Genomic DNA, 26,852 nt, shown 5'->3' on the forward strand with positions numbered 1-26,852 from the left:
GCTGTGCCTGTCTATGTGCTGCTCTCTCGGGTAGATGCTGCCACAATGCCCTTCCCAGAATCAGAGAGCAAGAATGACCAGCCACATCACCACCTGTGGATTCTCCCGCACCCTCACCTGGCTACATTCTTGCAGCCTTCGGCACACATTCCTGAAGTGGACTGAGAGGAGTGGACCCTTGTGTCCATGGAGAATGACACACAAATGCTCAGGTAGTACTGGTCTGAGGGAACCCAGATACCACCAATGGGCTAATCATAAGTCACATGTACCATTACAGAAGAATGAAGTAGTACCTATAACGTGACATGTGATGCCTCTAAGTCTTAAGAGGTAAAAGAAGGAAGATTAAGACCCCAGCAATAGGCATTCTGGAATAAGCCACTCAGATTGGCAGAACCTCAGGCTGCCCCTTGGGAAGCAGGCAGGATGTCCACACCCTGGATCCAAAGACACTAGGCGTGGATGGGCAAAACTATACCGACAGCGGTCACTTCAAGTTAAAGAGCTAAGGCCCAAGAGGGTCTATATACAGCAGGCCTCCTCAGTCCTCAAAAAGTCACACTGGCAGTAGAAAGTCCCAAGGGGCTCCTAGACTGCCTTCACCAACTCCAGGACCCCTGCTTTAAGCCAGTGACCAAATCCGCTTCATGTCTGTTGAACCATGTCTTGTGGCTCTCGCCAAGGCACTTCTTGAACCTCAGCCAAACAGACAATCTGAAAGCAAAGGAGCCTGACTTTATCACAACTATTATATACTTAGGCTCATGCTGCTCCAAAGCCTGCATGTGGAACCCTGGGTCAGCTTTCCTTCTCTTATCCCCTCCCGTGCCCCTGTCCAATAGGCCTCTCTTGTACTTCACAGAAAGACCACAGGACACTGGCTTCCTCACTTCTGGCTATGCTACATTGTGAAAATGTATTACCTCCTACTCTAGGTCAGGCTCTGACCAAGAATTTGAGGATGATTGCTGCTTTGTGGAATGAGGCTGGGTTATATGGTATCTTTCAAAGACTCTGGTGAAGCTGGGCCTGGTGGTACAAGCCTACAATCTCAGGTACTGGGGAGGCTAGAAAGCCTGCCTAGCTACACAGTCTGAAGACTAAAGTGAGGATGAAGGGCTTTATCAGGCATGGCAAGGCTGCAGAGCCAGCCGTCAAAGGTGTGTGAAGCTGAACAGGAAAACCTGACCAAGAGGCCCCAGGTCACTCCAGCTGCTGGAAATGGAGTCGGGAAGAAAAGGAGAGCTGCAAACAGGCTAACAATTCAGGAAGCCCTGAGTATCTGCAAAGAATTTCAAAAGGAGTGAGGACAGCACAATATAAAAAGGCAGCCTGCATCTGGGCACTGTGACATGGTGGCAATGGGAAGGACACCAGAGGGACAGAGGAGCTACCAGAGGAAGTATGGAGTACACAAATAAACATCTGATGTCACTCTAGACATCCATTTGGAACTCAGACACTCCCAGGCAGTCCAGCAAGGCAGCATTTCTGCTCCATAGTCCTGTCTCCTCCAAGCCACATGATGGAGTCCTGTGGCATGTTCTGAGCCTGGCTTCTCTCAAAGGCAGTTTTACAAACAAAGCAACTGTACATATTTGCATCAAGTCTCAGCATAAATATGCCCTTGTGTCAGCTAGGTAAACAGACAGCAGCAAGCCCTACTTCCTAATAGTGAAATTGTACTGTGAATCAAAGAATGAATGCCAGTAGATCCATATATTAGCCCTTGGGATTCAATAGCTTCGATCAGCTGGCAAGCACACCTCAATACATGAGTTTCTGAGACTATTGCATCCTAAACTGCACCTTCCCACCTGAGATTTCTTTCCATTCTTTTAATATTGTTTTCATGAAGAACTGTTCCTAATTATATGAAGTCTAACTTATTGATTTTCTTTCTTGACCTTGACTTATGCTTTTAGTGTTGGACATAAGAAACCTTTGCCTAACCCAGGATGACAAAAAAAAAAAAACAACTTCCTTTTAGAAGTTTCATGGGCTTAAGTCTTACATTTGCTCTAGGACCTACGTTGAGTCAGTTTCTGTACACAGCAGAAAGTGTGGACTGACATTTAGCTCTGTGACTCACACTGAGTCACAGTACAAAGTGTGGACTTCACAGGTGCATTTGCACCTGGCTGAGCAGCTGTCCCAGTGCATACTAGCCAGGCCACCGCTCCAGAAACTGAACTCTATACTGCTGCTGCTCACTTGGCCATATCCATCTCTGCTGCCACACTCCTCTGCCTCCACACAACTGCCAATGTATGTCCTGACTCCTGCAGCTCTATGACACTTCCTGAAACCAGAACGTGAGCCCTCAAATCCTGTTTGGCTTCAAACTGTTTGGCTCTTCTAGTTCCTTTCCTTGCCCATATATTTTTAGAATCATATTTTATACTTGCATCAAAAACTTCTGTTGAGAATTTTTTGAGACAGGGTCTCATTATACAGCCTAGGCTGTTCTCAAATTCATGATCCTCCTGACTCAGCCGCCCAAGTACAGGGATTACCAGCATGTACCACACACCTGTCTTCTGCTGAGATTTTTATCATAACTATATTAGATTAGTGGTATATCAGATGATGGAAAATTAACACTCTGACATAATTCACATCTCCTAATCCACAAATGTGGCATCTCTCAACTTCTTCATATTCTTTGCTCCTGCATTGGTGTCTCGAAGCTTTTCAGTGTATATATTGACATTACATTAGAGTTTGACCAGGTATTTCATTTTACTGCTAATGCTTTTCTTAATACTAAGTTTATAGTTGTCTGTAGCTAATAAAAACATGCTTTCACACTGGCCTTATATGTTGAAAACTAAATATATCCAGTTAGCAGTACAGCAGCCAAAGTCTTTGTGGGCCGTCATGATTTTCTAGGCAGTCGGCAATGTCTTCTGCCAATGGAGGGTTTTATTACTTTTCTTTTGTTCCATTTCTTGCTGCACTGCAGTGACATGGCCCTTCAACACCACAATGAGAAGACAGGCAACACTACCTGCTCCTCCAGTCATTATGCAAGCTGGGCAGTGGTGGTGCACACCTTTAATACCAGCACTTTGTGGGCAGAGGCAGTCGGATGTCTGTGAGTTCAAGGATAGCCTGGTCTACAGAGAGAGTTCTGGGACAGCTAGGGCTACACAGAGAAATCTGCCTCAAAAAAAAAAAAAAAGGCATTATGCTTGTCACCATTAGATACAAGTGAACTGAGGGAACAACACAAGCTTCCACAGTTCAGAGGAAGTTGTTTTCTACACTAGTCTATTTATTTGTTCATTTGTTTGAGACAGGGTCTCACTATGTAGCCTTTGGCTGGCCTGAACTCACTATGTAGATCAGGCTAGACTCAAACTCAGAGACCCACTGGCCTCCACCTCCTGAGTGCTGGGATTAAAGATGTGCATCACCACACCTGGCTGTTTTTTCAGTTGCTTTAGATTTTTAATCAAACATATTACAAGATTTTTTCAAATGATTTTTCTACATCTGTTGAGACAAATATGGCTTTTTTCTTCAATCAACATAGTAAATTATAGTCATTGATATCTGAATGTTAAGTTAGCCTTGAATTCCTAAGTCATTATACATTAACTACATCTGTAGTTCTATACACATGGATTTGGCCAACCACAGATTGAAAATATCTGGAGGAAAGCTGAACATACACAGACATTTGTCTTGTTATTCCCTAAACAACATAAGTGATAACTATACAGTATCCGCATTGTGTTAGATAGTAAACCCTGTGGGAAGATGTACACAAATTCTACAAAATATTGAGCCATTTCATATCTGTGGGATGCACCAGAGCCCATCCCCCATAGAAATTGAGGAAAAACTACCATCACGATGCATGTCTGAGTATTTTCATGTTTATAGCTTTGATTTGCTCAATCTTTTAAAACAGAATACCTTCTACTTAATATATGACAATTTCATACATGTAAGCAATGCACCTTGACCATATGCTCCCCCTGTTATCCCTTACACTCCCTCCAGGTATCCCCAAAAGTCCCCCTCCCTGTTTCCTGTCCTCTCCTCTTTTAGGTTAATAATCCACTTAGTCCAATTAGTTGGACTGTTGGAGTGCCGAGTGAGCCCGTGCAATTAATCACAGCTGCAGTGAGTCCATGGGTGCCACGGCCATGGCATGCCCTTAAGACAGTGTTTCACAGCATCCCTCCCCATTTCCCAGCTCTTATAGTCTTCCTGCTCCTCTTCAGCGATGGTCCCTGACCATTGGGGGTGAGAATTGATACGACGTCTCACTCAGGCTGAGCATTAATCTCAGCACTCTGGTCAGTTATAGCCCTCTGCAGTGACTGCTGACCACTGCAGAGGAAAGCTTCTCTGGCTAATGTCGGAGGACAACAGTTCTAGAAGGCATTTTGACAACAAATCATTTTGATCTACTGAACCTTTAAGGAGCGTTGTACTTGTTTCCAGGGTGGATACTGATATGTGTTTTTCTTATCATGTAATGTCTGTCTACTTTGGGAGCCAAGATAATTAGTGTTCATGTCACAGGCTGAGTTAGGAAGCATCAACTGTGACTCAATTTTCTTGGAAAGTTCCTGTAAAACTGTTATTGCTTCTTGCTGAAATGTTGGACAGAACTCACCAGTGAAGCCATCTGGACCTGGAGGGTTTAGGGGAAATATATGAGCAAAATTTTAATCTAATGAGTACGGGACCAAGCTCATTTACTATAGGGCCACACTCATTTACTGCCTCTAGAGTAAACACTGACACTATGGTTCTCCAAGAATTGGCTCACTTCATATAAAATTTCAAATCTGCTGGCATAAAGTGCCAGTGCTGGTCCCAGACTATCTTTTACTTCCTCTAGGATCTTGAGTGTCATATTCCATGCTGTATTTTGATTTTTTTTTATCATTTTGTCTTCCATCTTCAGAAGCTAAATATAAAAGAACAGAATGAACCCAGGGTAAGGAAAAGAAAGGGCAAAAATTGGTGAAAAGAAGAAGTGGGCAATAGACAGTGAGGAAAACTACAAGCAGGATCTTTAGAGTTGACAAAAACGGCAACCCGACCCACACTAACAGTTGGTTTTCCTCACTGCAGGCCATGCTCTCCTGTGGCTTCTTCACCTGCCGAGTAGTTTGTGACTGGCTGTTAAACTCTCCTTAAGAGGCTGCTGGACGCTGCTATGGAAATTCTCTCTGCTACAAGCTGAGTGAGCAGAGTGCTTCTTCCCTCAGCTGCTCCCTCCCACGGGGACCACTGTCCAAGGGTGTGTGCTGTCTAGTGCTTGAAACATGGGTGCCTGCACTTTGCCTGGTTCTGGTTTTCTTAAGGCAGGAGGATAAACTGGCAACTGTTCTTTCCTGTTCGATGGACACAGATATGATCCATCACCCCGTTCTTAAAGCCCTGTAAGGAAAGGCCGTGGAAGACTTTGAGGACGGAGCTTGGCACCTGTTTAGCTCACCTCTTGCTATCTCACCTTTGCTATCTGTGAACTGTTTGGTAAGTCTGAACACTTAAAGACACAGCAATGCACGTGCCCCGCGATCACGGAGAGGCCTGCTGTGAAGGATGCTCATGATGACTGCCCTGCTGTAGACACTGGCCACCTCACATATATTAAGTCAGTTCACTTCAGAACTGCTGAGGGGAGGACCTCTGAGCACCGGCTTCTTCATTGAAACATTTTACATCTTTCTGGTTCTTATTAGTAAATACAAACTAGCTCTCATATCAATTTAAAAATCTTCAATACCTGGGTGGTGGCTTGAATAAGGATGCTCCCCACCACCCTTATAGGCTCATATCTTTGGATACTTAGGCCCAAGTTGGTGGAACTATGAATAATTGTGTTCTTGTTGGAGGAAGTGTGTCACTGGAAGCAGGCTTTGAGGGTTCAAAAGACTTGCATCATTGTGTGTGTGTGTGTGTGCGCGCGCGCGCGCGCGCGCGCGCGCGCGCGCGCGCATTCCTACCCATGGATCAAGATGTGAGTTCTCAGCTATTCCTATCACAGCTTTGCTCCACCATCATGGACTCTAAACCCTTTGAAATTGTAAGTCCCAAATGAAATGCTTTCTTTTATAAGTTGCCTTGGTTGTGGTATTTTATCACAGCAATAGAAAAGTAAGACAACCCTCTTGTTTTATATTTGTACAAATAACATTATATCCTGTTCTGTTTTTAAATTATCCTTATAGTGCTACCAAATTCAAACAACCTAGAAGTTCTGGTAATAGAAAAATAACTTCAAAAACTCAAGGTGTACCATATAAGGAAATACTGCTAAGCTACTCAAACAGTTCTGAGAATTAACTTATCGAAAAGGGTATATATATGTATGTGAACCACTTATGGAAGATATAATGTATTCCCCTGCAGCCCCATATAGACAGACACATACATATTAATGTGTGTGTATATCAAGTTGGATGTAGAATGTAGCAGAGAAGATATTTTTAATTTTTTCTTTGTTCAATTTCTTCAGAATGATATTCAACTAACAACTGCCCCTCCCCTTCACACACACACACACACACACACACACACACACACACACACACACACACACTCACACACTACATGCCAGGCAGGCAAATGCTTGGGCACACCAACACACAAGGCAAGAAGCCCCTGTTCCAAGAGCTCAAACACTAAAGTACATTACCTTTGTCAGTATCAACAAAACTGGAGCTAATTTTCTACCTAGGCCACCATTAAGGCTGGAAGAAACAAAATCAGCACAAAGTCAGCAAGGGCCCCTCCTAATCTCCCTTGGAGGCTGTCCATGACCACGCCAAGGAAAAGGTTCCCCATCCCACCCACGATGCACAGATGCTCAAGAGAGCAATGTCTGTCCTGTTCATGCTGGTGCCTCCCAGATGAATGAAGTTAATATGAATGAATGATGAATGAGCAAACAAACTAATAAATGAGGAGGCTGAGGCAATGGCTCTGAAATTTACTGTGGTATGTATATTTGGCACTATAATTGCAATGGCATGCTAAAATATGTAGGAGAGGCCTTATTTCTCATTCTCCCCAATTTTCACAACGTGAACCCTTTGCCCTCACCACACATTTAGAGCACAAGCTGCAAGCTCATTCATGCTTCCCTCCAATGAGGGTGAGGAACCAGGGCCTGGCCAAACAGCCAGTGGAGAGTGAGGGAAAGTATGCCACACCAGCAAGACCCCTCAGATCAGCACTGAGAGCCTGCCTTAGAAGGCAAGTACCCAGATGAAATTAATCAGATAGACACAGCGCAAGCCAGACCTAGCTCGAGTTACACAGCTCCTGTACTGGCTTTCTCTGCTGAGTACCCCCAGAACCAAACTCACATGCACCATCTCTGTACTCTTAGGCCTCAATCCAGATTCACAGTTCCGGATTTCTGTGATGAGCATCTTGGAACATCACTGACCAGAGTTATCCTCAAATACCCAGACCCAGCTCCCACTTGCTCTTGTTGCTCTCACAGGCCACTCAGAGGGCCAGGGGAGTCAGCTTGGGGCCCAGTGTAAGCCTGCATCTCCCACCCAAATAAATGCCTGGGGACTGGCATAGACAGCTATTTTCCACAAGCCAATCCCTGTTCCCAGATAGCAAGACCAAGACCCTTCTGCAGGAGAGACATGATCAAGCAGGATCCTTCTGCACCACATTTAATACCAGCTAGACAGAGTCCTACCAAATCTGGGACCAGAGTTCCAGGAGGATCCTGTATCCATGCTGTTCCTCATGCCTCTCCCTCACCCCAAACTATATCCCTCTATCAACTGATCCATGTTGACACCATGGCATGCTGGGAACTCTGCTCCCTTGTACCTCAGGGTAATCCTAGATATGACTCTCCCTGCACCAATCACTCTTAGAACTGGTTTACAACCAACAGAGTGATGCCATCTCTATGGTGGCTATCGCCCACACCAAGGTCCATGAGCTCCCTGGTTTAACCTAAGAACATGTGCCATATCATACAGGGACTGTGAGAACAGGAGGAATACATGCCTACCACCTTGTGGGTATCCACACAATCATATGAGCTCATAAAACAATCTCAAGGCCACACCACACCAGCTCCACAAGACCCAGACCTGGTACTCCAGAGACAAGGTTCATGGCTCCCAGACCCTGAACCCAACTGGCCCCTCACCACCTATGACCACCTCTGACATGGCTCTGATCTGCTCACTCACTGAGATCTTCTGACAGGCCTCCATATTCACATACCACCTCAGACCCTTCCACAACAGGTCTCTGCCCTACCTCTGCTACCTTTGGCCTCCTATGCAGGACCCGACCCTGCCCCTCACGACCTCAGACCCTTCCCTGACAGGGTCCTGACCAGCCCCTCTCTAAATCAGGCCCTCCCATGGCAAAGCCCATCTCCTTATGACCTCAGATCCTTAAAAGGTAGGGCCCTGCCCTGCTCCACACTCTTAGGCCCTTCTGTGACTACCAACTCCTTATCTGTCCCAACCCAAGCATACTCAGGGTCTTTCCTTCCTTGGCCTTAAATACACACCAAAAATCTGCCTTACATCCCTAATGAGAACCAAGTGTAAAACCTGGATGATGGGAGGCTCAGAATGCTAAATTCGGATTGAATGAGCCCACATCCAAATGCCTAGTAGACATAAGTGGTGGCCAGTAGGACAGAGAGCTGCCAAGTGTTGTGCAGGATGAAAAGACTCAGCCCCAAAAGACCTACATCACTGTCCCCAGGATGACCAGTACGAACTGGGACTCCCCCAACCCTGTCTCTACCCAGCCTGCACCTCCAGCAAGCTGCAGAGCTACAGGCAGGTGTGCGCCATGGGCCCTGGGATAGCTATAATTCCTGGTCTCTTTGTCTCCTGCATGGCTTGGGTCCCACCCTTGTCCACCTCCACCCAACAAATAAACAAAGCTGAGAGAATTAAGCACCGGAGTCCTGGCCTAACCCTGTGAAAACTCTGTGGGAACTTTTGTGTACAAATACAGTGTGCCTTGCTGTCCTCTGGGCCGTGGTCACTTACCCAGTTACCTTGGTTTACCCTTCTTGGCTGCTCCGCCCTTCCCACCCTCCAGGTCTACATATCATCTGCTCAGAGGTGTCACCCACCCAGAGCCAACTGCAGAACCAGGTGGCTGCTTGCGGCATTGGGTCATCCTCCTACAGGGACGCACTTGGAGACTGCTGCCCACCTATTCAAAGTGACACCCCCATTGCTTCCCACCCAGACTTGTGGCAGGCCCCATGTGGTCATGTTATCTGTATGGGCCTGTCCACGTTCATGCTGCAGCTAGGGGAACCCTCCTGAAAAGTGCTATTCGTCATGGTACAGACACCCAACCTCAAAGAACCACCCCCACCAAGGCCCTCTGTGTTCTGTTTCCCTCCCTTCCAGGTGGGAACCAAAGAGCCGAGTGTCAATCACTGGGAGATGATAACAACTGCTTCCTAGGACTGACCTAGTGACAGCCGTTCCTGCGCTCCACATGGACAAGATGTAACCTTGGCATCAAAACACCACAATGAAGATACTCACCACCCAAATGGCTACTCGGAAAGTGCTTGCTCAGAGGCTCTTACCTGGTAAAATTCCCGAAGCCAGTTCTTCTGCAGGTTTTCTGGCTGGAAATGAAGAGGAAAAAGGAAAATTAGAGCACAGCCACTACCCCAAACAGGGAGCAGAGGCTCCAGTGAGGAAACCTGAGGGCAAGCCTCACAGTGAGGAGCCAGGGGTGTGTATGGGGGACCTCTATCCACATGGGGTCTGTACTCCTCAGAGGGAGACCATCCACACACAAGCTGGGCCCTGTGGGCTGCCCCTGTGATGCAAAATTGACATTTAGCCAGAGTGAGGCACAGGGCACCTATGTCCCACTGACCCACATCCTTGTTCTGTCCCCAGCTGGGGCTGTAGGGAAGGTGACAGGAGCAGCGTCATATATCTGCTTCCAAAAGACAACAAAGCTGAGCAGCAGCATCCCTGCTTCAGCCAGAGCCACTTTTTAGTGCCACATGAGCACACACCATCCGACGCCATGGGGCTCTTCTGGGAGTTGGGGCAAGGGGAGGGTGATGTCAGGAGGGGTTTAGGGAGTCAATCCCAATGCTCAGAACTTTCAAGAAACAGTGGACAGATGGAAACCCCATGCCATGTATGTACAGTGCTCCCAAACAAGAAGCAGGATCAGAAGAGCCAAGTATCAGCCATGACAAGTCCTGCTCAGGGAAGCAGAAAGGAGCTATGGTCACAGTTAAAGGCCCCCAAACCTTGACAGTGCTCCCTTAGGCTCCTTGCCAGTCAGGCCCAGGGCAGTGTAGCCCAACCAAGCCCAAGTGTGGGACTCAGCCAGGGCCTGGTGTGAGCAAGCATGAGATGCCCTGAGTAGGCCTTGGTCAGAAGGTGGCATGGGGGAGGAGAGTCAGTGTTCCATGAGCAGGCTAGTGCTGCCCTGGGCATGTCAAAGCCATCCAACAATGCAAATGTACTCTGCCCTCTGCAGTACACACTTAAAAACTGCAAATGTTACAGACATAATGTTTTATGTTTGTTTGTCTGTCTGTCTGTCTGTTGGTTGGTTGGTTTTTCACAAGGCCTGCCTCTGCCACTGAAACTGAAGTCACTGCCCAGTTTATCCCAGATAGGCAGAACCTGAACACCCACCCACAAGCAAGGCTCAGAGGAGCAGAGGCCAGGCTGCCTAACCACGGCTAGGCCTGAACCACTCCCAGAGTTTTGTCCACTGAGTGTCCTGAAAATCATGGAGAGAGAACTGCAGGAAAATTAATGATGGGGAAAGTTGGCAAGGAAAAAGAGCATCACAGACCACACAAGGAACACAGAGGAAACCGGACATCAACCGACTCTCAAACGGATGCCTTAGAGGGACTCCCAGGTGGGTTTCACACACACAGGAGACACTGCCTCCCTGCCTTGTCCCCACTGAAAGCGGCAATAGGGCACTACAAAGACAAGCCAGAGTGCGGCAAGGACAGGCAGAGAGGCCAAGCACAGGCAGAGGGTCAGCATCACTTGCCTCTGAGGAAATGCCAATCCAAAACCACAGAGGATCCTAGTACGGTGGGGCACACTGTAATCCTAGTGTTAGAAAACAGAGGCAGGAGGGTCATTTCAAGTCTGACGGTAGCCTGGTCTATAATCTGAGTTCTAGGACTGTTGGGACTACATAGGTAGAGCCAGCCTTTAAAAAAAAAAAAAAAAAAATCCAAAATAAATAACCAAGCAGTCAAGGCAGATGATACAATGGTTAGGATGCTAAAACAGTGTCAGCGAAAAGGGCAGCAAACAGAAACCCGCTACACTGCTGGAGGGGGCAGTTTAGGCTGGTCCTTGAAATGCTAAATCTGGACCACCATTTAACCAGCAAGTCCCCGGCGTATTCTCCAGATAAGTAAAAATGCTTTCCACGTGGAAACTTAGGTTGACAGCGGCCAAAAGACAGACACAGCTGAATGCCCACAGTGAAAGGGTACAGGAAATGGGATACACACACAGAGAGGACGATCTCAGCAGGTCTGGCCCGCGGGCCTCACTACTCCGCGGGCCTCACTACTCCTCGGGCCCAGGTAGAAGCTGAGTCATGGAAGAAAGATACAGTCCTGCCCAGGCCTCTGAGCAGGGTGAGGGTTATGAGCAGGGGAGAAGGCAAGGGCAGTGGAGCCCCCAGAAGCTCTCAGTGAAAGAGTCCATTGCATGGTCTTCAAGACAGCCAGTCTTCCAGGACTGCTGTTTCTTTCCTAAGTAGACACCGGTTCCAGCACATGGAGCTCTAACACAGCTAAAGGTCCAACTGCCATACTTTCTCCTTATTCTCATCCAGGGGGCTCCCTGTCAACACTCCAAGTGCTCTTCAGTACTAGAAGTGGGACTTACGTCATGAAACAGATGTAAAGTCCACTAACCAAGTTCCCAGTCTGATCACAGGCAAAGCCCAACTATGATCTCCCAGCCTCTGCTACCTGGTCCAAGAGCCCCCACCCAGATAAGCTCTGCAAAGGGGCTCTGTGGTGCAGAGCAAAACATGTGTGTCTTGTCCTGCTAAACTTGGGCTTCCACAGTGCTTACAGCAAGTCTCTCAGAGGGGGACACTGGCAACCCAACACAATTCTCTCCAAGCTACTTGTCATAGGGGCCCCAACCCATACAGTCCCATCTATCCAGTACTCCCACCGCTCACACAAATGGACACATGTGTCATTAGGTTTCAGAACCAGAGCATGGGATCCTTAATGGAGACAAAAGGAAAAGCCATACTTTAGGACAGGCCAGCAGGAATGGTCTGAACTGAGCAAGGACAAGGGAAGTCTAGGTTCTAGACTCAGTTCTCACTTCAATAGCACCTGGACATGCTGCCATTTCTGCACTACCTCTACAGAAGAGGCTAAATGAGGAACTGGCTGGAGGGTACCTTCCCCAGCCTAGAGCATCCAGTACTGGCCTCTTTTGTCACTTGCACACATGAGCTTTGCACATAACAACCGTACTGAGGGACACCTGCCTAGGAACATAGGGTATAATGATACCAGGTCCTGGCACAGTCCTGTGCTGCCAGGGACTTCGGCATGGTGATATATGTGCACCTGTGTGTCATGACCACTCAGCTGGCTAGACATGGACTAGGCATGACTAGACACTAACATGGCACACCTTTAAGCCTGAGACCCCTCGCTCTGTCCCTCCTATGCAGATAGATGAAAACACACTTTCAGCCTCCGTGGGAACCAGCTGAGCCTGCACCTTCCCCTGATGTCCGCATCTTAGTGCCTCACTGTCCAGAGAAGCCAGCGATCCCAACACATGCTCTGCCCACTCAAACATCACCTCTGTTCATCTCCTCATACGAGCAAAAAACCACCCAGAAAGAAGGGGAGGCGAGGCAAGCAATTCCCAGCACAACTTGGCTCTGCCACCAGGACATACCCACAGGCCCACACCGACCACATGCTCCCTGGTTCTGGCTCACACCAGGAAGTCCAGCTGTGTGAGACCTGGACCCCACACCCATCTCAGCCGCTGTGTCAGTACAGCATCTGCCTTATTTGGAAATGGATCAGAACCAGGGTGATACTGCCAGCAATCCAGTTTCATCCTGTACGGAACCTGGCAAACCCCTCCAAAGTGGCCCTGTCAGGAATCATGCTCAAGGCCGCACGGACATGGCTGTGAGAGCATGTTCACACTTCGGGAAGTACTTTGCAAGCCCCTCCAATCCAGTTTTTGGATCACGGTCTTGTTTAGAACATTAATCTGACTTTTTCCTATGTTCACTGTGGATGCACAAGAACTATGACCCAGACAGTACCAAGAAAGTGCTTTAGACAAAAGTAACCTCTGTGTTTACTATTTGTAAGAGGTCACTTCAGCTGTGGAAGAATTAGACAGCCATCTAAATACATGACTGAAGATACTCCATGGAAAGCAGGGAGAGGATAACTTGAAAAGGACAAGGTCAGAACTACAATGAGTCATAGGAAATGCCCACCAGGTCCTATGGACATGCTCCCTCACCCTGACCAGGCTCCTCTGGGTCCTCGTGAACTGCCTTCTCACTGCTCTGATCTCACAGACCCTCACTCCTTCCTACACTCATTCACACTCTCTCACAGGTTCCATACTCACAGTGTCATCCATGCTCAATCACACATGCTCACTCTCCCCAGTTCTACACTCGTTTGTGCCCACACTCACCTGTATCCATACTCAAGCACACATACTCAAGTTCACTCTCAGGCTCTACACTAACCTTTACCCACATTTACCCATGCCCACACTCACTCTCACAGGCTCCACACTCACCATGCCCACTCTCACAAGCTCCACACTCACCTGTCCATGTCCACACTCACACATGCTCACTCTTATAGGCTCCACACTCACTCATGCCCATGTTCACTCTCACAGGCTCCACACTCAGCCATGCCCATGCCCACTCTCACATGCTCCACACTTACCAGTCCATGCCTACACTCATACATGCTCACTCTCACAAGCTCCACACTTACCAGTCCATGCCTACACTCATTCTCACACATGCTCACTCTCACAAGTTCCACACTCACCAACACCCACATTCACACTCACACATGCCCATGCTCACTTTCACAAACTCTGTGCTCATCTGTGCCCACATACTGTCTCACCTACTCAAATATTTGTTCTACCATATACTGCCATGTACTTGACTCTCTCAGACCATCACATTCCCACAACCTTTCCCCTCAAGGTGACCATCACTGTAGTGATGTCCCCATTCCTCAGCTCATCATGGATCTGCCCACATGCAACCCATCCCTATGTCCTCTGCTTTTACCACTGAAGCAAGCGGAGCACCATGCTGACTACACTGCTCAGCCCCAAACTGCTACATTTCTTCCTCCAAGTGTTTCCAGTCTGCTCCTCCCCTCTCAGTCTTTGTTCCTCTGCTGCCATAGTAGTCTCCAGAAGACACAGCCAGCCTCCAGAACAGTGTCAGCCCTCCAGAACACAGTCCCCCTCATCCCTCAGTAAAAGACAACAACCTCCAGATCTTCAGAACCACCAGGCCTGAGCTCCTGATCCTTGGCCCACATCACACAGTGCAGACCCTGCTTCTCTGACATCAGGGTCTCTACATTTTGTCCTCAGAGTCTTAGAAGCTCAACACTGCTACCATGCATGATCACAGGCCACCGCCTCCCCCAGCATGCCATCCCTGGGTTACGGAGGCTCCCCAACCAACAGTCAATCAATCAATCCTAAGCCCGTATTTTTCCATCCCAAGCAAGCAAGCTACATCATAGTCCTGCCCTGCCTCCCCTCAGAAGCTGTCATCTCCTAACCCCTACACATTTCTTCCTAGCCCCACATGAGCTATAAGACTCAGTATGACAGTAACGTCAACCATCATCAAGTTCTGAGACAGAGACAGCCAATCTGAGCTAGGTGGAGAGATGGCTGTACCTGAAACCATAGAATAATAGTGGGGGCAACTTCTCACCTCACCTTAGAGAGTATAGTCAAGGGATAGGGAGAAGGCACTACTGGAAAAGGTCCTTAACGTAACAGCCAAGGACAGGGGTAAAGACACCAGGACAAATGCACGAGGCGGGAAACTGCAGAACAAAAACCACATCAAAACATCCTGGAGGGAAGGAAAACCAACCAGGCCAGAGAGAGGGCAGTGACCCCGCAACACTGGAACAGAGACGACAGCAGACAACCTCGAGCACATCAGCATAGAGAGCCCTAAGATGTGGCAAAAGCACAGTGTGACTGTGGTTAGCCACAGAGGGCCACGGGGTGAGAGCCAGTGAAAAGACTAGTGACAGCAAGCAAATGAGAAAGTTGGGGGAGGCTAGCTGGCGTCAAGCAGTCACCCCATAAGGCAGGGCAGGGCATTCACAAATATGGCCTAATATGAACACGCAGCTCAAAACTCCATTCCTGGCTGGCTGTTAGGAGCACTGTAGAGGTAACCCTCTTGCACCAACAATGGTTTATCTCAAATTCAGCAGTCCCTCTTAGCTCTGTGCTCTGCCCCATGATCCCAGAAGAACAGACTCTAACGCTTTAAGCTGGGGACAGGGGACATTGGTCAGGTAACCTGCTGCCCACCTGTGTAGTCAGTCATCACAAGGATGGAGATTTCTGAGAGATGGAATCTGTAGGTGATTTGTGATTTTCTCTAATGCTTTTTTAAAGAAAGAAAAGAAGACCGTCGTGAAGTAATTTCATTTTCATGGGGAACATGTGAGAGTTGAGACTGGCCTCTTAGCATATTTGTCACACATCCTAGCAGAAAACAGGCACAAATGCCCAGGCAGCCTGACAACAGTGTCCCCAGAAGGCCTAGGAGGCCAAAGCTGGCAGAAGGACCCAGGCACTTCCCACTGGTGAGGTCAGGCAACAGATAAGGAACACCAAGCCAGTGGGCAAGTGTTTATTTCCAGAATCATATATGTATATATATATATATATATATATATATATATATATATATATAGAGAGAGAGAGAGAGAGAGAGAGAGAGAGAGACATATGTGTGTGTGTGTGTTTCTTTACAAACAAAATCCAGAGGAATTCGAGATGTAAACAATAAACTTGAAACCACAAAAGAATAAGAGGAAAAATAAATAGCTATTCTCATGCTAAAAGGAAATATAAGCCAATAGCACAAGTTCATGCTGGTGCTGGGATATGGCTCAATAGAGCTGAAGTCTTGTGTTCAATTTCCAGTACTACAATAACAATAATTTAACTTATTTTTTCAATAGAAGGGAAGTTCTTTGGGATACAAAAAGCAAAGAGACTAGAGAGATGGCTCAGCAGTTAAGAGCACTGACTACTTTTCTAGAAGACCAAGGTTCAATTCCCAGCACCACTTGATAGCTAAAAATTTTAACTCTAGTCCCAGGAGATCTGATGCCCTCTTCTGTCCTCCACAGGCATGTGCACATGTGGTGCACAGACATATATGTCAGGAAAGACACTCACACACATAAAAGTAAATAAAATCTAAGAAAAATTTAATAAAAAAAAAAAGCAAAGAGGGATCCTGAGGAACTATCCATAACTTTAACAATACCCAAAAGATCCACAGCAAAGCACACCAACTACAGAAAGACTTTTTCTGCTAAGGCCAGGAACAAGGCAAAGATGCCCACACCCTTCTGTGCAACATGGCAATCTGTGTCCCAGTGAGGAAAACCAAGCAAGAAAAGAAAGAAACGTATCACACTGAAAGGGGGAGAGAAATTACCTCTTCTCAAAGACGACATGATCTTGGAAATACAAAACTCAATATTATACACAAACAGAGACAATTCTTAGAACCAATACATTTAGCAAAACAGCAAGATAAAGAATCAACACACACACACACACACACACACACACACACACACACACACACACACACACACACAGTGTTTCTTATACTCATAATAAGCAATCCAAAAGCCAAGCTAAAAACCCATCTCACTTAGGATAACATCATAAGGAATAAGCAGGAATTAAACAAGGAATCAAAATATTGTCTACTCCCCAGTGCAAAACAATACCCCAAGAACCCAAGTAATAACTGCATGGGCTGGGAGAGCAGCGGAGAAGCTGCGAGTCCAAAGCAATCCACAGCCAGGGCAGTAGGCAGCAAAATCCCCATAACGTTTTTCACAGAAGCAAAACTCCTACCATCCACACGGAACTCTCAAGGAACCCCAAATATCCAAAATAATCTTTAAAAAAAATAAGAAGAAGAACAAATTGTGTCAGGCACAGTAGCATACACCTATAATCCTGGTTCTAGGGAGTCTGAGAAAGGAGGTGGAGGAGGAGAAGGGGAAGAGAAAAGAGGAGGAAGAAGAGGAGTGGGGAAGGGGCAGGAGGGAAGGAAGGAGGCAGGAGGAGGAAGGAAGGAAGAGAAGGAAGAGAAAGCGGGAGAGGGAGAAAGGAACAGCAACAGTAGGAAGTTGGAGGTCCTCACAACTTAGTGTCACCCGCCTTTAGTCCTACAGAAAGCAGGCTGGCACGGACTGGCACAAAGGAAGACCACAGAATGACAGGATAGACCAGAGGGCCTAGGAATAAGCAAGCCTTGACTGACACTGTCCTGTGAAGTTTAACAAGGCTACCGAAGCCACTTGGTGGGCAAGGGAGAGCGGTACCTTACTCCACGCACATTTAGGTCCAGGTTGGCTGAGCTGTTTACAGCCTTACCACAGTTTATTCTCATTTTATAAAAACCAAGGGGAGAAGGTTCAGAGCCAGCAATAACAAGAGGTCCCATAAATTCAACCCAATTAAGGTGAAGAGAATTCTGGGTCCAAGATAGACACAGTAGTATGTTTGTATCCCAGCACTCAGGAGGCTGAGGCAGAAGGACTGAGACCCCAGATAGCTATTGCTACATAGCAAGATCTTATCTCAGACAGGGGAGAGAAGGAGAGGAAAGGGGAAATCCTGCTAGAGCAGAAAAGCCCACCTCCAGCGACCTTACAACACACAGCAAAAGCCAGACAGGCTGGAAAGAAACACAAGATATGAGGAGACAACCACAATCCCACAGTTAGAGACCTGAACACAGTCTTAAATCCTGCATACAGGGGCTGGGCATGGTGGCACACTCCTTTAACCCCAGTGCTCAGGGAGGCAGAGGCAGGTAGATTTCTGGAATTCAAGGCCAGCCTGGTGTGAATAGCAAATTCTAAGCCAGCCAGGAGTGAGACCTTGTCTCAGAAAAGCAAAAATACAATATAAAATAAAATCCTGCATAAAGAACCAGCAAGTTGGTTCTCTGAGTAAAGACACTTGTCACACAAGGCTGGTGACCTGAGTCTAATCCCTAGAACCCACATATAGGGGGAAAGAAGCAAATCCACAGAGCTGTCCTCTAACCCTCAGACCTGTACTATAGCATGTGCATACATCACACACTCATACACGCACACATGCGCTCACACACAAATCATTTTTAAAAATTAAAAAAAAAACTCTGTATATAAAGATAGCCCCACAACCCTACTAATATTTCTCTCATGTTCCTACAGATGTGTGGGAAAACATGATCTCCTGAAGGTCACAGCAAAAATTATCATTTGACATCCTAATATTTGCCTCTAATCTTCTCCCACCAAATTTAAGGGCTGTAGTAAGCACAGATAAGGAAGTATAGGCACAAAACATTCCCATCGCCTGTGGAGTGGGGCAGACACCCTGAAGCCCTGTGGGACCTCCCTCACCACACATGAACGGGCCTCCCAAGGCTGGGAGGAGCAGGAGGAGAAAGGAAGGACCCAGCGGAACTGCAAACATTTCTACCTGTTATACCCCAGAGAACATAAAATAATGGTTTATGATAGTACCCATCAACATGGCGGCTTCTATCTTAAAGAGCCCACATAACCCCAGTACTTGGGAGGTGGAGGAAAGAGAGCTACAAGTTTGAGGCCAGCCTGGGCCACACAACCAGAGAAAGGGAAGGAGAGAAGAAGAGAGGGAGGGTGGGCAAAATATACCATGTCTTCAGACAAGTCCCCAGCAGCAAGGCCCAGTCAGCCAGCCCCTCCCCACCCCAGCCCTTGGGTCCTGTCCATGGCATTCTAAATAGGAAAGGAGAAAACACCACATTTTGGAACAGCTGTCCTTTCAGCAGTGGTTACTTCTTCTTCTCTTTTATTCTTATAATTGCCATGCACTGCTTTCATATTTTTAACTCTTTTTCAAGGTCTCAGAAAGAAAACAAGCGAAGCATTCAGAACGCTTTAGCCAACACTGTGAATAACTACTAGTGGCTGAAAGGAGCAATAAAAGACAAGAGGCGGAGAGGGAAAATATTTACAGCTTCTGTGAAAGCTGGTAGGCCAATTTCCTGGCTATATAAAAAGCTGCTCTGAATAAGCCAGAAAAAGATCATCAGCTCAAACATACATATCACACACAGAGGGAGAGAGAGAGAGACTATGTACAAACCCATACACACCACGTGCATGAGACACATGCCCACAAGGACAGAGGCACACATCAACTCAAAAGCCACCTGGGTCAGGTGACTGCTCCAGGGTACTGCAGAGTATGCCGAGGTCAGGAGTCTCTCCCACTGCGAGTCAGCACGGGCTCTGTCTTCCTATGAGGATAGAAATGTTCTACATTTGTAGTGACCAGCTCTGTATTGGTCATGTGCTAGTGTGGCTGAGTATTTTATGCAATTTTTATTGTTTAAACTAAATAGGGGGCTTGTGGCTATGTTCTTAGAAAGGAGAGCTCTAGATTACAGAAAGAGGAAACTCTGAGTTCCTATGATTCAATGAACATGACACTGACATAGAAACATGACAAGCAAAGCACACACAAACAAGGACCATTCAAACCAACTGCATTTACAGCTATCACACATCCCCAGTACACCGAGCAGTAGTTACAGCGTCACACGCCTCACTCAGTAGAAAATCAAGAACACACACACAGTTTCCTACAGGGAAAACATAACTGCTCACACTCTCAAAGACAATCAAGCAACAATCTCCACAGTTCACTCCAACCACAGCTCTACACAGACAGAGCTCAAGGCCCTTGGCCCTGTCCTCAGTGAGTACCAACGGCCCGGGAGAAGGCTCGGTGGCTGGGGAGTTAGCACAGAGACTAGGGACAAGCACACACAGGAGGGAGGCACAGCCAGGAGCAGCTAGCCTGAACAGCCCTAGGAACCATGGTTTGGAAGGGTGCAGATAATCATCTGCACAAGCCACTGGAGTCTGGGTGCAGACTCGTGTGAGAAAAGGGAAGTGAACACCACCACGTTTGGGGTGTGTTGGTTACTTTTCCATTCTGTGACCAAATAGCTGACAAGCAACTTAAAGGGAGCTGTTTGTTTTGGCTCGGGGTCACACAGCACTCAGCTTCCAGTTGCGTGGCCCCATGTACTTGGGCAGGACATCATGGCAGCAAGAGTTGAAGCTCACCTCAGAGCACAGGACAGAGAGAAGGAGACAGAAAGGGGCCAGGGACAGGATACCCCCAAAGACCTGCCCCAGTCACCTACTTCCTCTAGCTAGATGCTATCACCAGAAGTTTCCAGAACCTCCCCCAAATAGTACCACGAGCTAGAAATAGGCGTTAGCACACAAGCTTGTGGGAGACACTTCATATTTAAAGCTCAACTGGGCATTCCAGATGCTGTGGGCTTCACCTCTGCTAACCTTCCTGGTTCTCAGTAAAGAGAAGGGAAAGTCCTGAAGGAAAGATCCTTGCAGGCCCTGAGAGATACAAGCAATGTGGTGAAATGCACCCTGAGCACCCCCAGAGCCAAAGCTTATGCCCAAGTGGTCAGGATTCTAATAGACACCTAGCCCACCTGCAAGGGCTCTGCCCTCACAAAGCCTTCCACCTCACCTGGGAAGAGCAGGCAAGATGCGGAGGACAGTCTAGGCATAGGGCCACCAGGGCTGGGAGTTAACCACAGACTACAGACCACCCCCCACATGACAGCTGCACCACTATGGCTCCAACAGAGCAAGACAGGGCAGTACGGGGTACTACCGACACAGCCTCTCTGAAGACTCGGAGAAACCAAAGGCATCTGACGAAAAAGAGACAAAGATACTGGAAAGATTCGGACCCTCTGCCGTGGCTCCAACAAATATCAGAGACAGCCAGCTGCAGACACCAATCAACCTCAACTCCTCCACCTCACACACCATGTCTGCATTCCAGCAAAACTCACAAGGTATGTGAAAGGCAAGAAAAGCCCAAAGACATAAAACCCACATTAGAACCAACCTCTGCTATGACACATGTCTGAAACAATGGAGACATGCACACTAAGGACTCTAAAGGGAGAGTGGATGGCCAGTGAGGACAGACTGGTCTTATGACAAAGTGATGGAACCATAAATGCAGACACGGCAGTGAAAAAAATGATGGCCTCTGCCAGACCCACTGGAGACTCAGCCACAGAGGGGACCATCAGTAAGCACAGAGAAATGTCAACAGCAATGTCCTAGCCTGAAGCACAGACAGAAAAAAGATCTTAAACTAAACAGAGCAGGGCTGGCGGTCAGGGGCCAGGGGTGAGCTGACTTGGTAAAGTGCTTGCCATGCAAACATGAGGTCCCGAGTTCAAGCCCCAGAACCTGTGTAACAGCTTAATGTGGCGAGCTGGTAATCCTGGCGCTGGGAACACTGAGGCAGCAGATCTCGAGGGCTCACACATCAGACAGTTTACCATAATCCTGGAGCCCAAGACAGTGAGAGACTCTCTAGCAGAAAAATAAAAATAAGGGGCTGGAGAGATGGCTAGCAGTAAAGAGCACTGGCTGCTCTTCCAAAGGACCTGGTTCGGTTTCCAGCACTCACATGGCAGCTCACAACTGCAACTCCATTCTCGAGGATCCGATGCCCTCTCCTGGTCTCCCTGGACACCAGGCACAAACATGGTGCACAGACATACATGCCGACAAAACACTAATATGCATAAAATTTTGAATCATTTTGTTAGGTAAAAACAAAAGATACCTGGCTCCTGGTGAATAACACCTAAGACTGAGCTCTGCTGGACAGAGGGAGAGAAAGAGAACAGGCTATCTGGAAATACGCTACTTCAAAGGCCGTGAGTCCATAATATACCAAGAGTACCAGGAAGAAAGGATAGCAAAAGTACGAAGCAGTAATGACTGAGAAATTTCTGAAATGAATGGCAAGCAGGAGAAGCCACAGATGCGATCATCTCAGCAAACACCATACGGAATAAATAGGAAAACATCCAGACCCAAGTGTGTCTCTTCAAACTTCAGGACACTGATACCAGGGCAAGTCTTGAAGGAGGCAAGAAAAAAAAAAATCATCTTAACTGTGGAGGAACAGAGACAAGAATTACAGTCAGCTTCTCAGCATAACCATGCAAGTAAAAGAGTAAACCACTTTAAGTGGTGAGGTATTCTTCACAAAATATAAAAAATCATCTAGGATCCTGTGTACTGAAAAATCGCCCTTCAAACATGAAAGAATGAAAAAGCCTTCTCAGACAAGACCCACCCAGCGAGCAAAGGAGAAGGATTAAAGGAAGGGAATTTTAAAAGATGAGTGTCCTGTACCAGGGGTGGGGGATAGGGGGAAGGCCAATACACACCGACTCTATGGTTATTTGGTTGGTTTTGGTTTTTATGGGCTTTTTGTTTCATTTGGCATTTTTTTCTTATTGGTATTTGTTTGTTTGTTTGTTTTTGTTTTGTGGAGAGAGAGAGAACACAAACATGAAGTTCAGTGGGTAGGGAGAACCTTGGAGGAATTGGGAAAAGGGAAACATGATCAAAATATATTGTATGAAAGAAATTAATTTGAAAAAATGAGTGTAAAGTTCTTCAATAATAGCCAACAGGGCTGGAGAGATGGCTCAGCGCTTAAGAACACCGACTGCTCTTCCAGAGGACCTAGATTCAATTCCCAGTATCCACATGGTGGCTCAAAACCATCTGTTACCTCCAGTCCCAGGGATCTAACGCCCTCTTCTGGCCTCTGTGGGCACTGCATGCATGCAGCGTACAGATATGCATGCAGGCCAAACATCCCTACACATAAAATATACTTTAAAAAGTAATCATAGCCGGGCGGTGGTGGCGCACGCCTTTAATCCCAGCACTCGGGAGGCAGAGCCAGGCGGATCTCTGTGAGTTCGAGGCCAGCCTGGGCTACCAAGTGAATCCCAGGAAAGGCGCAAAGCTGCACAGAGAAACCCTGTCTCGAAAAAACCAAAAAAAAAAAAAAAAAAAGTAATCATAAAGGCCAACAACCATCTGTGATAAGGCTGTGAGAACCAGACTGCAGGCACTTCCTGTGCAGGCAGGATGTCAGCGCTGCTCAACCTCTCATGACGGTGTTCATTCCAGGATAACCTCACCTACAACCACGACAGGACTTGTGAACAAGGGAAGAACCCCACCCCTCCCCGCAATGGGGCTCCACAGATACAAGTAGGCACCACCTGGACGGCTCTCAGGTTGATGGACAGGGGAAGTCCCAGGTAGACTTGGTCTCACCATATGGCCATTTCTGAGTCTGAAGGAGAGACCCTGGAGGCAAGTACCACAGCAGGCACCTGTCAAGATCCCTCAGCCAGGAGAAAGGGCGTCGGCAGCAAAGCCACCCAGGAAGAGAAGCACAGGCCCCGCTCTGGGAGAACAAGGCCCACCTACAAGCTGACTGACTCAGGAGACTAAGGCACAGGAGCCAGCTGGGTGAAGGCTGACTCCCACCCACAGAAACACACGACAGTAAATTATTACTTGTCACCTAGCACAGAAAACTGCCATAAATACGTAAGTGTGTAGAGCAGAACACAAGGACTATTTCAAATAACTGTCCCAACCAGGTTTGTTTTGGCATAATGTCTATGGTCAGGATTTCATTTAAAACTTTACCTAATGTTGCCCTGCACAGCTATTAAAGGACACCTACTATCAGAGTGACCACCGGCCTTCTCTCCATCTCGCCAAATACTTGCTGTCCACGTCTTCAAACAACTCTTGACATTTCCTTAACTTACGGTTCTTCTGTCTTCTCACTCAGTAACCTAGGATTTGTCTCCCTTTCTACACTCCTTCAGGTATGAGGTAGTTCTATATTCTAGCTTTTGAGTCTGTTTATTACATTGTGCTCTATAGCAGCAACCTTAAATATTGTGAAATATATGTATAAATAGTGCATGCCATATATGATTGTCTGTATTTTAAAGTCAGCCCCTCCTCAGCCAAACACTAGGGTCAAAATGAGGCTCAGAGGTCAATTGGTAGAGTGCCTGCCTAGCATGCATAAAGCCCTGGATTCAATTCCAGTACCACATAAAATCAAGCATAGTAACTCATGCCTACAATTCCAGGACTCAGGAGGTGTACACAGAAGGATCAGGAGTTCAAGATCACCCTCAGCTACACAGCAAGTTCCAGTCCAGCCTGAACCACATAAGACCCTATTTAAAGAAGGGAGGGCGGGAGGGAGTGAATAAAGCTAATGACTGAAGAATATGCATACTCCACGGACCCCAAAGGACCCAGACTACTCTCTGGGAGGAAGAACACACAGTGGTTGGGGGCTCAGGCAACTGGAAAGGACTACAGAAACAACATGGATGGCCGCGTGGGGATAAGATCCACCACAGTGCCAGGCTCTGGTATCTCATGACTGCATGTCTGTATGCAGCTCACTTGCCAATGGAGTCCCCTCTGCACCCTGAGAGGTGGCATGTGCAGATGGCCTTTTTACCGGCTGAGACAGGACACAGAGTATCTCCCACCTTGCTCCCTGGCAGGCATCACTGGACAGCAGCTATGCTCAATAGAGCCTCAGCTCTTCCCCAGTAGCCTCTCCATCTATTTACTTCTCTCTAGGCCTAGGAATACTTCCTACCCATGATCCCCCAGAGGTAAACAGGTGTCAGTCATCACCCATGCTCCACATACTGCCTGCTGGAGGCCTCCTCACTGAGGATGTAATACACATGCCCATCAACTCCACAGAGCCCTGTTCCTGCAGGCAGGCACTCACCATCTTGCACCTTTAGAGGCAGACAAGGCTCTATTTATGCACAACAATGGAGGGCAGAGAAAAGTCATGAGAACTGTCCAGCAAACAAGCTTAAATCTACATCCAAGTTCTCCGCACAAGGTACTGGGAAAAGTGCCGGCCATTAGCCTGGATCCCATCTGAGATGAAGGTGACAGTGCTGCCTTCTGTAGCCTGGTGTCAGACCACGAGAAAGAATGAGCCCCTTCCCATAAATGGACCCCTTCTAGTGGTACAGAACATCTTGTCTTTCAGATAGCCCTCTCTGCCTCTACAGGGGAATACCACCTCTCCCACAGCAAAGGGGTCATCAGTTTCCAAGGTCTGGAACCCAAGCTTTCGGCAGACTGGACACAAGCTACAGAAGCCCTTGCACCCAGTATACTGGGCGTTCATACGGCCCCCTGTAGTGAGACCACATCCCATAGCCCAATCAACAACAACTGAGAACAACCATCTTCAACATGAATTCATCTTTCCTCAAACACTTCTTCAGATCTTCCACACACAAGGCATAAACTAATGTCATGGGCTCCCAACCCCTGTAGAAGCCACGCACTGGGGCTTCCCAAGGACCAGAGTGCACCCCACGGCAGCACAGGGACCCAGGGTGGAGCTGCTGGATTCTTCAGGAAATCCTGCCCCATGACACCCTTATCCCTGCGGAAAACCATTTCCTCTCATGAGGAACGCAATCTTGTCTACGCAGTCACGAAAACACTGAGGCTAAAAATAGTTTTATAAAAGGAAGTGCTGATTGGGCCTCCCTACTCCAATGACAAGAGCAAGCTGTGTCCCCATGGATGGGGGGAGAAGCTCCTGCTGACTGGGGAGACGCCAGGAAAAGGAGCCACCAGAGAGAGTGCTAGGCCCAGGAGCCCTCCAGGACCCAGCTTCCTTGATGACAATGGTGGTTCTTCGCAGGGAGCCCTGACAGCAGGACTGGAGAGACAGCAAGGAGCAGACACCTCCCTCTGAAAGACAATTAGGAAATCTCTCATCCTCCATTAAACCAGAGATTAAAGCAGGCTGGCTGGCTGTGAAGTGTGCTGAGCTTCTCCAGAGGACACACAGGCTGAGAACCTTAATCCACTGGGAAGAAAGGCTGGGTAAATTTTAAACCAAATAAAGGCTTTATCCTAAAAGAGAAAAAAGTGCCCTGGACCAGAATTTTAAGTGATTGTTTTTCATTAGAGAAGGTCAAATTCTAAGAAAAAGTCAAACTTTGAAATAGTAGCATACAAAAATTAAGTAAACCAGGGTTGCAAGATGGCTCATCAGTTAAAGGTGTTTCCTGCTCTCCAAGAGAACCCAAGTTCCATCCTAGCACCCATGGCTGGCAGCTCACAACTGCCTGTAACTCTAGTCCTAGGGTATCTGGCACCCTCTCCTGGCCTCTGAAGCTGCATCACATCTACATGTCTCACACACACACACACACACACACACACACACACACACACACACACACGAATAAAATTTTAAAAATAAATGAAGCGATCCATTTTTTTAGGCATAGTCCAGGCCACTGGCTGGGCTGAGACCAAAGGCTCAACGGTCCCACTTCTTACCATCCCTGTCTAGCTAGAGTCTGAGCACCAGACACAAAAGAAGACAGGTAAATTTTAAACCAAATAAAGTAAAAGACTGGAACACAGGTAGGCAGCCTAGTTTGCTTTCTACTGCTGTGGCAGACACCAAGACTAAAAACAACCTGTGGAGGAAAGGGCTTATTTCCTCTTACAGCTTACAGTCCATCAAGAAGGCAAGTCAGGGCAGGAACTCAAGGCAGGAACCTGGAGGCAG

At 47.4% G+C, this 26,852-nt stretch overlaps 1 protein-coding gene across 2 annotated transcripts in view; it reads right to left on the reverse strand.

The window, feature by feature from the left end:
- The window catches only part of Inpp5a (inositol polyphosphate-5-phosphatase A), a 200,388-nt gene that overhangs the window by 132,594 nt on the left and 40,942 nt on the right, over nucleotides 1-26,852 (reverse strand). For both annotated transcript variants that reach the window (XM_052714263.1, XM_052714264.1), the window contains exon 2: nucleotides 9,581-9,622. In XM_052714263.1, the coding sequence (XP_052570223.1) occupies nucleotides 9,581-9,622 (42 nt within the window). The remainder of the gene's footprint in view (nucleotides 1-9,580; nucleotides 9,623-26,852) is intronic.

Source organism: Peromyscus californicus, unplaced genomic scaffold (genome assembly GCF_007827085.1).
Source record: "Peromyscus californicus insignis strain IS unplaced genomic scaffold, ASM782708v3 Scaffold_4__1_contigs__length_199733344, whole genome shotgun sequence".
Classification (NCBI taxonomy): Eukaryota; Metazoa; Chordata; class Mammalia; order Rodentia; family Cricetidae; genus Peromyscus; species Peromyscus californicus.